This window comes from Aegilops tauschii, chromosome 7 (assembly GCF_002575655.3).
Source record: "Aegilops tauschii subsp. strangulata cultivar AL8/78 chromosome 7, Aet v6.0, whole genome shotgun sequence".
Taxonomy (NCBI): domain Eukaryota; kingdom Viridiplantae; phylum Streptophyta; class Magnoliopsida; order Poales; family Poaceae; genus Aegilops; species Aegilops tauschii.
This window is the reverse complement of record NC_053041.3, coordinates 76,842,224-76,857,166: the sequence shown is the minus strand read 5'-3', so window position 1 is coordinate 76,857,166 and position 14,943 is coordinate 76,842,224. Positions and strand designations below refer to the sequence as shown.

General features: G+C 50.3%; 1 protein-coding gene across 1 annotated transcript; it reads right to left on the bottom strand.

Annotated features, from left to right (window-relative positions):
- Positions 1-8,268: 8,268 nt before the first annotated feature.
- Positions 8,269-8,715, bottom strand: LOC141026856 (uncharacterized). Its single transcript, XM_073503716.1, has one exon. The coding sequence runs from the start codon at positions 8,713-8,715 to the stop codon at positions 8,269-8,271; it is 447 nt and encodes a 148-aa protein (XP_073359817.1).
- Positions 8,716-14,943: the final 6,228 nt, after the last annotated feature.

Sequence of the window (14,943 nt, the reverse complement as noted above, 5' to 3'; positions counted from 1 at the left end):
GCCATCTTCGCGAGCTTCTTTGGCCTCAACTTCTGTATACATGCTCACCCGAGGCGAGTCAAACTCGATGTCGTTGCGGATGACAGCTTCGGCTCCGTAGACGAGGAAGAACGGGGTGAACCCGGTCGACCGGTTGGGCGTGGTCCCGAGACTCCAAAGGACAGCTGACAACTCGTCGAGCCAACTGTCGGGTGAGCGCACGAGAGGCTCGACGAGTCGCGGGTTGATGCCGGCCAGGATCAGACCGTTTGCCCGCTCGACCTGGCCGTTGGACTGGGTATGCGCGACGGAGGCCAGGTTGAGCCGGATGCCCGTTCGCGCGCAACCTCGCAGATTCCCGCGCAAGCTTCCCGCCCGACTCGGTGAAATCGCCCAAAATCCCAATGCTTACCGGCCTGCTATAAAAAACCCTCACGGCCGGCGAGTCCTGCGTCGCATTTTCCTCTCCCTCCCTGTATCTTATCTCGTCTGCTTCTCCCACAATCGCCAATGGCACCGGTCCGTCGTCGTCGCTCAGCCACTCCGCCGTCATCAGAGGACAGCTCCAGCTGGGAGGCTACACCGCAGCGGCGACGCAGTCCCCGGCGTAGTGTAGTGCGCGTAGCGTCCCTGTTGCGTGTGCGCGGAACACCCACCACACGCTCCGCCGCCGCTACCCGTCGGCAGCTGTTGCCGGCCGCCGTTGCCGCCACACCACCTTCGAAAGCCAGGGCCATCTCCCGCTCCGCCGCAGCGGCTCGAAGGCGGGAGGTAGCCGTCGTGGCAGCCACCCCACTGCCGGCCACCATGGCCATCACGCGCTCCCCCACCGCGGCCCGAAGGCGGGAGGTGGTGGTCGTGGCCGCCACCCCATCGTCGGCCGCCGTGGCCGCCAGCCGACCGTCGACCGCCGGGATTATCACCCGCTCCGCTGCCGCGGCCCGAAGGCGGGAGGCGGAGGTGGAGGCCCGCACGTGCGTCAGCGATCTTGCATGCTACATCGAGTTCCTGCGGGAGAAGGAGGAGCGCCTCGTCGAGCACACAAAGAGCCTTACCGCAGCCGTGGCCGCAGCACACGCCGACGCAGAGGCGAGGAATCAGGAGCTCTACGAGCAGTCCGGCCGCTTCGAGAGGGATCGTCTGGAGCCGCAGTGGGCGTTCGAGCTGGCGAGCGTCGCTGAACGTGCAGCAGCGACAGGCACCGTATTGCATTTGTCCAGCTCGTCGGTAGGCTCCTCCTCCTTCTCTGCCTCTTACTAAGCACGCTCGGCAGAGGAGAGGCTGCCGGAAGTAGCACAAAGCCCCTCCGTGGTAGCAGTAGTATTTAGGAGCTATTTTGTTCAGTTCATCTGACTATAGATGTGTGGTCGAACTGTATAACGTATTTAAAATTAGCTAGTATATATAATTGAACTAGCTATTTCAGTATGTGGTTGGCAACAGTTGGGGAGAAGTTTGGTCGGTTCAGCCGTCGAGTTGAACTGTTTGTATAAATTAAGAACGACTGCTTAATCTATGAATGAAATCTATGCTTAATTACTGAATTTTAGTTGCAAAAATTAGATAGTGCTAGTGATTTCTAGCTGCATATTTTGACAAATCGCAGTGTTAGAAAGATTGACAAATGGCAGCGTTACTAGATCAACAAATGTAAATCTTTCCAGTTTGACAAATGGCAACATACCCAATATGACAGATGCAAATCTAACCAAATTGTTTGTACATCGTTGCACACGGGTCATCCAAAACAACCGTTTGCGTTGAAGGGATGCACAAATCCTGTGCTGTGGATTTTCCCTCGACTTAAGGGGGAAGACCATAGCTCTCACTTTGCATACATGTGTTCTATCTAAAACGTTTGCGATCAAGAGCTGCACAAATCCTGCTCGGCACATTTTCCCTTGGCTTCCTGGGGAAGCTGTCGGTTTGCATACGGGTGTTCTAACTGAAACGTTTGCGATGAATTTCTGACGAGTTTTAGATTTACTAGAATTTAAAAACAAAGTATCTCAACGTTTTGCCGGCAATCAACAGTGCCCTGGTGTTTGAAATTGATTCCCATTTCTTGCATCGGACCTAAGCATGCCCCAAAGGACACATAATTGATTTTTCAACCAGTTTATATGCGCTGGAGCTTGTGCATGTAGTTCATATTTGAATTATGCACATGAAATGCCTGGGAAACCCAGTTAAGGTATAAAAATGTCCAAACAAACCCCGAAAAATTACAAAATTAAACACAACACTACTGTTGTTCTATGTCGACACTCGAAAATTTTTGAAAGCAATAAGAGGCAACGGATATCATTTCGTCCCCAAAGGTGGCACATTCCCTACCAAAACCATCACGCTTGTTGTGAGAAGCTCTGGTTTGTGAGAAGCTTATACCCAAACCTGCCCCAAATGGGACAAAAAATTTACCACGGCATGTTGATGCCGCTCCATGATAGCATGCCAAGTTTCATGAATTTCAGCCGAGTGTTGTATTTACTAGAATTTAAAAGCCATGTATCTCAATGTTTGCGGCCGAGTGACGGTGGCAGGGTGTTTGAAATTCATTCCCATTTCTTGCATGGGACCTAAGCATGCAACCAAGGACACATATTTGATTTTTCAACCAGTTTATATGCACTGGAGCATGTCAATGTAGCTCAAATTTGAATTATGTGCATAAAAGCCTGGGAAACCCAGTTAATTTATAAAAATGTCCAAACGAACCATGAAAAATTCCAAAATTGAACACAGCACTCCTGTTGATCTATGTCGACACTCGAAAATTTTCGAAAGCAATAAGAGGCAACAGATATCGTTTCGTCCCCAAAGGTGGCACGTTCCCTACCAAAACCATCACGCTTGTTGTGAGAAGCTCTGATTTGTGAGAAGCTTATACCCAAACCTGCCCCAAATGGGACAAATTTTTTACCACGGCATGTTGATGCCGCTCCATGATAGCATGCCAAGTTTCATGAATTTCAGACGAGTTTTGGATTTACTAGAATTTAAAAGCCATGTATCTCAATGTTTGCGGACGCGTGACGGTGGTAGGGTGTTTGAAATTCATTAACATTTCTTGCATGGGACCTAAGTATGCAACCAAGAACACATATTTGATTTTTCAACCAGTTTATATGCACTGGAGCATGTGCATGTAGTTCAAATTTGAATTATGTGTATAAAATGCCTGGGAAACCGAGTTAATGTATAAAAAATGTCCAAACGAACCCCGAAAAATTCCAAAATTGAACACAACACTCCTGTTGTTCTATGTTGACACTCGGAAATTTTCGAAAGCAATAAGAGGCAACGGATATCGTGTCGTCCCCAAAGGTGGTACGTTCCCTACCGAAACCATCACGCTTGTTGTCAGAAGATCTGGTTTGTGAGAAGCTTATACCCATACCTGCCCCAAATGGGACAATTTTTTTACAATGGCATGTTGATGCCGCTCCATGATAGCATGCCAAGTTTCATGAATTTCAGACGAGTTTTGGACTTACTAGAATTTAAAAACCAGGTATCTCAATGTTTGCGGCCGCGTGCCAGTAGCAGGGTGCTTGAAATTCATTCCCATTTCTTGCATGGGACCTAAGCATGCAACCAAGGACACATATTTGTTTTTTCAACCAGTTAATATGCACTGGAGCATCTGCATGTAGTTCAAATTTGCATTATGCGCTTAAAATGCCTGGGAAACCCAGTTAATGTATAAAAATATCCAAACGAACCCTGAAAAATTCCAAAATTGAACACAACACTCCTTTTGTTCTATGTTGACATTCGGAAAATTTTGAAAGCAATAACAGGCAACGGATATAGTTTCGTCCCCAAAGGTGGCACGTTCCCTACCGAAACCATCACGCTTGTTGTGAGAAGCTCTGGTTTGTGAGAAGCATATACCCAAACCTGCCCCAAATGGGACAAATTTTTTACCACGACATGTTGATGCCGCTCCATGATAGCATGCCAAGTTTCATGAATTTCAGCCGAGTGTTGTATTTACTAGAATTTAAAAGCCATGTATCTCAATGTTTGCGGCCGAGTGACGGTGGCAGGGTGTTTGAAATTCATTCCCATTTCTTGCATGGGACCTAAGCATGCAACCAAGGACACATATTTGATTTTTCAACCAGTTTATATGCACTGGAGCATGTCAATGTAGCTCAGAAATGAGTTGTCCATGGGATCTATGTCGACCCTTTTTGCATATGGGGAAATGAGTTGTCCATGAATATCATTCAAGTCAAGAAACTCAGAAAGATTGTTAGGATACAGAAATTAGCGACAAAAAACAACAAGATCTTTGTCTGCACAATGAAGAAGACATGAGTTCACTACAGGATAGTACTAACTATTATACCTTGCCTTTTTTATTCCTTTGCCCCATTTCCAATATAGAGAAGATATTTATGCACATCCTTGTTTTCAGGCCTTTCCAAAGCAGTTCACTGATGATTACCTCTCAAACCACCTGTATGGTCAGGAGCCGAGGAAGGTATTCATACAACACCCACGGTTCAATATTGAAGTGTTCCTGAAGAGGACGAAGCATGGACGGTCAATCATCCACAGGCACTGGCCTAAAGTTACAAAGACCTTCAACATCAATGAAGGCTCAATATTCGCCTTCTGCTTCAGCAGTTTTCCACTTGAGATACATCTGTCTATGTACCGTCTATGATGCTAATTTCGAAAGGTTATACATGTTGCATATGAAACTTGGTCCTGGTGTAGTTGTGTAATGGGGTAGCTGAGTGCTGAAGCTATATGATGTTGTACTCTGATGTATTTCAATTATGAAAATGAAATATATTGTGTGCTTAATATGAAATGTCAATCAGATTAGTAAATGGATTATGAATAATCGGATAATTAGCCTGCTAATTGGGTTTTCGTATTGCAAACGGTTATTGAGAAAAAACTATGTGTGATGCATTAAATAACGCACACAGTTTCTAGGAAGGGACAATTCCATTTATCCCCTTAACTTGAGCCACCACCTGGCATTTGCCCCTAATTTTCAGGTATGCTCAAAAATACCCCTCTTCCGTCAAGTCACCTTACAGAAATGCCCTTGCCGTCCGGTCAAAGGGGTTTGACCGTCTGATGAATAGTAACATGGGGAACAGTAAATTCGAAAAAAATAGCAAAAAAAATCAAAAAAATCTGAAAGTTTGTGGGATCGAAGATACTTAAGGGCACAAGGTGTGTGCAAATTTTCGCGTTGTTTGGACATTCCAGGAACTCGTGGGAAAGGAACAAATTTAAATTTATATGCTGTGAACAGTAAATTCAAAAAAATAGCAAGAAAATTTAAAAAAATATGATTTTTTGGCATCAAAGAGGCTTGGGTGCGCAAGGCGCTTGCAAATTTTTGTGATCAAATGACATGCGAGGTGCTCTAGCAAAAAAAAAACAAAATAGCGCATTTTCAAAGTTTTTTTGTGCGCCAAATTTTGTTTTTCTTCTCCACGAGCTCCTACAGTGTCGAAACGCAAAAAAAATTGCACGCACCTTGCGCACCCCAGCCTCTTTGATGCAAAAAATTTCATATTTTTTTGAATTTTCTTGCTATTTTTTTTGAATTCACTGCTCACAGCGTACATTTTAAAGTTTTTCGTTTGACATGGGCTGCTGGAATGTCCAAACTGTGACAAAATTTGCACGCGCCTTGCTCCCTTGAGTATCTCCGATCCCACAAAATTTCAGATTTTTTTGAATTTTTTTGCTATTTTTTTTGAATTTACTGTTCACCATTTACTATTCACCAGATCACCTGGAGCATGGCCGCCTGGTCGCCGGCACCGCTGCTTGCACCGACACGCTGCCGGTGCGCCTGCTGCTGCTCGTTCTCGTCCCCGCTGCTGTTGCCCCCGGCGTCGCTGCTCACGCCCACGCACGACCGGCGCGGCTGCTACTGCTCGCGGCCGGCTCCGCTGCTCGCGCCCACGCCGCCGCTCTCACCCATGCGCAGCCGGCGCGGCTGCTACTGCTCGCGGCTGGCTCCGGTACTCGCGCCCAAGCGCAGCCGGCGCGGCTGCTGCTCGTTCCCGTCGCCACTGCTGCTCACTCCCGTGAGCGGCCAGCCACCACCATGGCCGGCACCGCCTTGGCCACAAGGACCCGATTGATTTTTTCCAAAAAATTGCAAGGACCCGATTGCTTTGACTAAAATAATACAAGGACCTGATTGCTTTTGTTTTAAAAGTTGTAGGGACATGATTGCTTTTTCTAAACAAGTTACAGGTCCCACCCTTAAGTGACAAACAGACTGAGGGTGAAAATGTACAGAAAACGGTTCGGAGATGGTCAAAGGCCTTTGACCCGACGGAAACAATGTGGAGGGGTATTTTCATAATGCCATCTAACGGAAGAGGGGCATAGTTGAGCACTGATTTTTTTAGGGGTAAAGATGAGCTCGGGACAAAGTTAGGGGAAAAAATGGAATTGGCCCAATGAACAATCACACACGACATCCTCTTGAAAACTGTTTGCGTTAGGCCACCTGGCGCAAACGTTTACCACATAAAAACTGTGTGTGATGGACAACCCTTGACACACAGTTTTTTCTAGGCATCGTGTGTGATGAATTCAATAACGCAAACGATAAAATTGTTAATACCGTGTGCAATGGAAACGCTATCACAAACGATTTAACCGGGAAAATTGTTTGTGATGTACTTGCGAACAGAAACATTTTTCTTGGAGCGAGTGTGTGGGATGTATATACGAACGAAAACGTTTAGCACTGGCTGACTGTGTGGGATGTACTTATGACCGGAAATGATTTCGCTTGTATAATTGTATTTTTTTGAGCACTACTGTACGTATTTCTGTATTTGAGTGCTCGCCGGTCGCACACGACCTCATTTTGCCGAGCGTGTGTGCCAGGAGGGCATATCCCCGACGGTTTCTGGGTCGTGTGGGAAGGACCCCCCTATCGCCCACACTCACTTGGCAACGGTTCCAAAGGCCGTCGCGGAAAGGGGTTAAAAACCGTTTGCTTAGCAGCTTGTTGTACTAGTGACAGGTTCGCCAACCGGCTTCATTGTCTGCTTGGTGGTCGGCATGCCTTGCTAGAGGCCGCTACCAACCGTGCAGTTCAGAGGTGATCCAAACTGCGACCAAGCCGGCTTGAACCTAACGGGTCACACGCTTAATGGAAGGAACCTACGAGGACGGATCAGAGGACACTGCTCGGATGTGATCCGAACTGTATTCGGATTGCGACCGAGTAGACTTATGGGCTTTAGGATCCGTGCGAGGCCGAAGTGTTGAGCCCGCGACGGATGCCTTCATATAGTGGAGGTGCGGCACACTTATCTGGTTGATCGCTTCGGAGTTGTCACTAGGGTTTGCATGTGTTGCGAATAGCCACCTCCACTCGCCGTCGACTGTGTGATCGGACCTAGTAGTCCACCGCACGGTGTTCCTCCTACACGCGTGGATACCGTTAGAGGCGGTGCACTTGCGCCACTCCGGCGAACCAGTACGTGGGAACCAACAACTGGCTGTTCGAGGGAGATCGGACAAGGAGGAGACGATCCACGGAGACGCGCTGCCCCAACTCTTCTTCCGCTGCACGACACTGCGCGTCTAGTGGTAACGATCTGTGATCAATCTCCCGTAGCATGTTCCTGGTTGTTCTGCGCGCAGGAAAATTTTAATTTGTAGTCGACGCACCCTACCGTAGAACCAAACATGGAGGGCCATAGCCGGCTGGTGGCTGCACTTGCTGAAGCGTTGGCAGCCCTCACACTTGAGGACCAGTGACTCGGCATCCTTTAGTGCCGTGGGCCAGTAGAAGCCGTGGCGGAAAGCCTTGGTCTCCAAGGACCTCAAGGTGGCGTGGTGCCCGCACTCGCCCTGGTGATGTCGAGGAGAATCTCTATCCCCTTGTCCTGCTCGACGCAGCGCTGAAACATACATGTTGCGCTGCGCTTGACGAGCTTGTGGTTGATGATGTTTTAGGTAGATGCCCTGCGTTGCACTTGCCGGGCCTCGGTTTCGTCCATGGGGAGCACTCAGCTCTCTAGGAAGGCAAGAAGACGACCATGATGGTGTCGTCACCACTGTGAAGACGACCACTTGGACGGGATTCGGGGCGGCAGTCCCCGGGCCTGAGCCGACAGGCTCCGGCCCGGGGGCTGCTGACTCCGGGCCGGAGCCGGCAACCCCCGGGGCTGGGCTGGGCATGGGGGCTGGCGAGGCCGGGGCGGCAGTCCCCGCGCTTGGGCCGGTGTCTCTAGGGTCGGGCGGGGGTGCAGCGGGGTCGTCTGGGACGAAGATGGACTAAGAGTCTGGAGACGGCTTGATGGACAGCTTTCGCAGGTGCTCGAGAGAGATGCCGGGTGGGATCGCATGCCGGGTAGAGCCTATCTTGGCCAGCGTGTCGGCGACCTCGTTGTCCGTGCGGGGGACGTGGAGGAACTCGCATCCGTCGAACCCGTCGGCGAGCTGCTGGACCAGGAAGCGGTAGCTGGCCATGTTGGCCTCGCGGGCGTCCCACTCGCCGGATGCTTGCTGCACCACCAAATCCGAGTCGCGATAGTAGAGGATGCGTCGGATGCCAATCTCTTTGGCCAGCCGGAGGCCGTGCACAAGCGCTTCGTACTCGGCAACGTTGTTGGAGGCGGCGAAGTGTATTTGCAACGCGTATCGGCGCCAGTCGCCCTTGGGGGAGGACATCACAATGCCGGCTCCCAGGCCGGAGTGCATCTTGGAGCCGTCGCAGTGCATGTGCTAGTGCATCAAATCGGGCGGCAGAGGCAGGTACTGGGTCTCTATCCAGTCAACGAGGAAGTCGGCCAGCGCCTGGGACTCGATGGCCCACTTGGCTACCTGGCCGGAGGCATCCCAGCAGCCCATGATCTCGTTGATGGGGGCCGTGCTCACCAGGGTGATTGCGTGCTCTTGGAAATACTTCTTTAGCTTCTTGGCGGTGAGGTACACGCCGTAACACATCTTCTGGTAGTAGGGGTAGTTCTGCTTGAAGGCAGAGAGCACCTCACTTAGATAGTACACCAGACGCTGAACTGACTGGATCTTGCCCTCTTCCGTCCGCTCGACGACCAGCGTCGTGCTGACCGCCCACGAGGTGCCGGCATTGTAGAGCAGGAGCGCCTCCTTGTCAGCCGGCGCGGCCAGAACGGGCGCGGTGGAGAGCATGCGCTTGAGGTTGCGGAAAGCCTCGTCCGCCTGGTCATTCCACTCAAACGACGACGTCTTCTTCATCGGCTGATACAGGGGCAAGGGCCTCTCGCCCAGGCGGCTGAGAAACCGGCTGAGAGAGGCCAAGCGGCCGATGAACTTCTGGACATCCCGCAGCCGGGTCAGCTTGCGCATGCGCTCGATGGCCTTGATTTTCTCCGGGTTTGCCTCAATGCCGCGCTTCGGGATGAGGAAACCGAGTAGCTGGCCAGCTGGCACGCCAAGTACGCATTTCTTTGGGATGAGCTTGATCTGGTACCGGCGTAGATTGGTGATAGTTTCCTTGAGGTCAGCTAGGAGAGTGAGGTGCTGCTTGGTCTTCACCACGATGTCATCAATGTAGACATGGATGTTGTGGCCGAGTTGCTGCAGCAGGCACTTCTGCATGCAGCGCTGGAACGTGGCGCCTACATTCTTCAAGCCGAACGACATTGTGATGTTGTAGTACGATCCGAACGGCGTGATGAAGGATGTCTTGAGGGCATCGTCCGGGTCCAGCTTGATTTGGTGGTAGCTGGAGTAAGCGTTCAGAAAGGACAGCGGCTCGCAGCCAACCGTGGAATCGATCACTTGATCTTTCCTGGCAGGGCGAACGGATCCTTGGGGCACGCCTTGTTGAGGCTGGTGTAGTCGATACACATGCGCTAGGTGTCATTTTTCTTCAGGACAAGGACTGGGTTGGCTAGCCACTCGGGGTGAAACACTTCCATGATGAAGCCGGTTGCGAGTAGCCGGGCGATCTCTTCACCGATGGTTCTTCGCTTGCCTTTCAGATTACATCTTGTTTCTATGTCTCCTCTCGCCGCTGCGTCAGGCGGCACACATCTTTGGTGAACAAATCAGCATCACCTGCGTGCTTGCTTGTGTTCGTTTCTAGCTGGCAAGAATCCATCGAGTCTTCCTCTATGTGTGCAACCTTGCCAGCATGTGATTGAATCAAGGCAGGGGCGGCCAATGTTAAGTATGTGCCAGTCTTGTCGGGATCCGATCTATCAACTCATTTAGCCAGCTATGTTGTGTATATTGTACATGCAGAAACCACTAGGAGAGTCAAGGCTCCATCGGCCCTGTGCCAACAACTCAATTATGGAAGCAGAAGAACGGATTATGTGAATTGAATATGCATTCCAATGTCTTGGTGGTATCCAAGAGTGCATGTCATTGGTGTTTTTGAAACCATCTTCCATCACTTCTGATATTTTTGTATTTCATAGTTGTAATTGTTCAGCATTTGACTGGCATATGATTGGTATTTGTAATATCTTTCTTTTGTCCATATTACCAGGAAATATGTCGAAACACCAAATGTATTCCATCTGCGGTGGACTAACAAAACAACACAACACATAAGCAGAGGAATGTAAGTGCAAACATTTCTTTCTCTTTAAATTCTTGAGTACGATGGCATTTTTGTTACACGTGTTTAAGATTCAGTTCTAACATTTCGAGGTTACTAATCCATTGCAAGTTATCATTGCTTAACTGCAATGTTATCCAAAGTTCATGTGACTTGAGTGGTATCTCCTTCTGTTTTATGTCATACAAATAACTTGCAATTTTGAAATTATGTTTTTTGGCGCCCACCTTTTCTATATAACTTGGAAAACTATTGAATACGCTGTCAGTATGGCCTGTAAATAGCACTGCTTTGTCAGATATATAGTCACCTTCAAAGTCCATCCATATTTTGAAAGGGCGATATAAATAGCTTTGAAGGAGACATCTACTAGCAGTTGAAGGAAGCCTCCTTATTTGTAACTCTGTGTGAAAGAATTGATATCAAGAAAACTAATATCTAGAAGATGTATAAGGTAGAACCATAGAGAGATGTGCATGTTTAATTCACATATATTCAGGAGTACCTTTGTGAAGCTGATATATCTTTATTTTACGGGACATGGTTGCTCTTGCTTCATCTAAACAGTCTGTATGGAATTCCATGGGACCAAGCTTGGTGTAGGAAATCTTCAAAGCTATTACATTGGTGTAGAAACAATCATAAAATGTTTTCCCAATTTTGCACCTGAGAAGTCATAAAAAGAGCTTGAGTTAGAATTAATTAGGGGAGACAAGTTCTTGTTTACCCTCACAAATATGTACTGTAAATTAGGCATGACACACTGATTCTCTTGTTTGGATTTAATTTGCACCAATCTATATGTTTGTGTTTGTATAATCATGAAGATGAAGACAATGCTTTTTTTGTAAACTAATAATATAAATGTAATTTCTTTGCATTGTTTATTGACCATATGGTATGTACTGAACCATCAAAAGTAATTATCGCCCACCTGCACACCGGGCACACATCCTTACTCACCGCCGGCGTATGGAAGAACTACGACATCGGCGTGGTTTACCTGGAGAGGACGTGCAGCAGTGTGTGGCGTTGTACTCCTGCATACTTGTGCCTCAGGTAACCTCAAGTTCACTTGGACTGGTTGCACTGACTGGTTGTTATATCATGCCGTATCGTATCATTGCATGGTGCTGGTACAACTATCTTGTTGTTTAAGAAGGTAGTCAATTTTACTATCAAATCCTAATGTACTGTGCCTCGAGAGTGCCATAAGTTCAAAATTTTATGTGCATGATGTGTTTATTATTACTATTTATTATCCTTGCTCTGCCTGAGATTTTCCCTTGTTTTATGCTACTGGATTCTGCAGTTCAAGCCTGGTGAGATTGCTGCCATCATGAAAGACTGACGAATCTGGAACTCTTTCACCAACTGGTCTTTTCCTTCAGGGAAAAATACATGGTGATCCAAGGTGTGAACCAACGGTTGTCATTCGAGGTAAGAAGGTATATTTCTTTTGAAAGAAACTGCATATGAACCATCAACACACACTTCTTATTTTTGCTTTTATTGTGTATAAACTGAAGCTGTCGGATTACAGGTTCCGGCAAACCCTTGAGGTTCGAACACTGGGGTGCGCACGAAGATCTCTCTCCCTCACTAGCTCGCTCGCTCAACGATCCACGGCCTAACTCGACGAACTCGAAGAACACATGACACGAGGGTTTATACTGGTTCGGGCCACCGTTGTGGTGTAATACCCTACTCGAGTGTGGTGTGGTGGATTGCCTTGTAGGCTGGGGATGAACAAGTACAACGGGAAGAATAGTCTCAGGAGGAGAGGTGTTCTTGGGCTCGGCTAGCTGGTAGGTGCTAGGGTGGTCCGAATGATCCGTCCCCGGCTATGATGGTGGCTAGTCCTATTTATAGAGGCCCTGGTCCTATTCCCAAATATTAGGCGGGAAGGAGTCCCACAACGGCCAAGTTTGAAGGGGGACAGCTAGTACAAGCTATCCTGACAAAAGTAGTCTTCGCCTGCCAAAGGCTCTGGTGGTGACGTCATCCTGGGCTCCACGATGAGCTCCGTCCTGCCGTCCTGCTGGTCTTGGTCTTGTTGCACCGATATGGAAACCTTTGCCTGACGCCTCGGGACTCCTCGCCTGAGCTTGCCTCTTTAGCACCAAAGAGGAAACTAGTACTCTGCGCCCGCTGGCGCCTGCCTGGCCTTGGTCGTCAAGGCTCACGTCACGCGCTCCTCACGAGGTGCCCCTTACATAGATATCTCCGCTCCTCACGAGCCAGCCTAGCGAGGCTGCCCCTGAGGAGGTCTTGTGTTGTCCGCCTCGCGAGGCTCGGCCCCTCGCGAGGGTCATGAGTGTTTGCTGATGAAGATGGGCCATACCAGGCCGCTGGGCGAGCCACGCCCTGGGCCGCAGGCAGGCAAGTCTGGGGACCCCCGTTCCCAGAACGCCGACAGTAGCCCCCGGGCCCAAGGCGCGCTCGGACTTGGCTTCGAGGTGAAGCCAAAGGGCAAGTGCGGAGCGCCGCAGGCCCAATAGCCTGCGGCCTTAATTGACGCGTGGCGACTGATTGGACGTGGGCATCTCCGCTTCCCCATGTTGCCTCGGCAATTGCCCCTGACAAAAGGCAGGTGCGTGCTGCGGTGCCTTCATTTCTTGCCTTCGTCTTGCTCCAGATCCCTTTTCTCGCCTCTCTCTCCCAAGGACTTCAGATCCGCGCCATCTTCCCTTCGATGACCGGGAAGAAGGCCGAGGGCTTCAGGAGCAAGTGGGTCCTGATGGACGCCAAGTGCTCTCATCCTTGGCTGGCGCTGCCGATGGAGATGCCCATGCCTCACGACGGGTGGCTCCGTGCTAGGCTCAGCGATCCGTGGGCGGAGAAGGTGTTGGAGAAGATGACCACCGACCTGAAGCCTGACGACCCAAGGGCGGCGAGGCAGACGGGGGCCATGATCGTCAAGGAATTCTTGGCGCAGCGCATGGCCCCACTCCAGGTGCGCTCACGGCCCTTGTGGAAGCTCGGAGACGAGGAGGATAATCTTTGCCTGCGCCCGGATGTCTTGTCAGAGGAGGACCTAACTGCGGCTTTCCGGCTCCTGGTTGGGGACAACCAGGGGTATCCGCCGGACATCCTTGTCCCACTGTATCGCCGCACAGACGGGGCGAAGGTTGCCGCCGCTTGGCCTGTCTTCGATGGGCGCGGGCTTGTGCCACCGGCGCCCTCCGAGGCCCCGATGGCGACAGCTCTGATGGTGCTGTCCTCCGATGACTCTGGCGGGGAGGAGGAGGACTTGGAAGCGACCTCAGAGGAGACCGGAGAGACCTCCCCCCCGCGCAAGGCCGATCTCCTTCGAGCCTTGCCTGATGATGACGACGCCAACGGCCACCCGGTGAAGGAGGCCTCGCCCTCTGCTAGGGCCGCCACGAAGTCCAAGGTCACCTCCTCGAAGAGGCTGTTGGGGAACGTAGTAATTTCAAAAAAATTCCTACGCACACGCAAGATCATGGTGATGCATAGCAACGAGAGGGGAGAGTGTTTTCTACGTACCCTCGTAGACCGAAAGCGGAAGCGTTAGCACAATGCGGTTGATGTAGTCGCACGTCTTCACGATCCGACCGATCAAGTACCGAACGCACGGCACCTCCGAGTTCGGCACACGTTCAGCCCGATGACGTCCCTCGAACTCCGATCCAGCCGAGTGTTGAGGGAGAGTTTCGTCAGCACGACGGCATGGTGATGATGATGATGTTCTACCGACGCAGGGCTTCGCCTAAGCACCGCAACGATATGACCGAGGTGGATTATGGTGGAGGGGGGCACCGCACACGGCTAAGAGATCCAAGGGATCAATTGTTGTGTCTCCAAGGGGTGCCCCCCTCCCCGTATATAAAGGAGTGGAGGAGGGGGAGGGCCGGCCCTCTCTATGGCGCGCCCTAGGGGAGTCCTACTCCAACCGGGAGTAGGATTCCCCCCCTTCCAAGTAGTAGGAGTAGGAGTCAAGGAAAGCGGAGAGAGAAGAGAAGGAAGGAGGGGGCGCAGCCCCTCCCCCTAGTCCAATTCGGACTAGGCCTTGGGGGGGGCGTCCAGCCTCTCCTCTCTCTTTCCCCTAAAGCAAAGCCCATATACTCCCCGGCGAATTCCCGTAACTCTCCGGTACTCCGAAAAATACCCGAATCACTCGGAACCTTTCCGATGTCCGAATATAGTCGTCCAATATATCGATCATTACGTCTCGACCATTTTGAGACTCCTCGTCATGTATCCGATCTCATCCGGGACACCGAACTACCTTCGGTACATCAAAACACATAAACTCATAATATAACCGCCATCGAACTTTAAGCGTGCGGACCCTACGGGTTCGAGAACAATGTAGACATGACCGAGACACGTCTCCGGTCAATAACCAATAGCGGAACCTGGATGCTCATATGGGC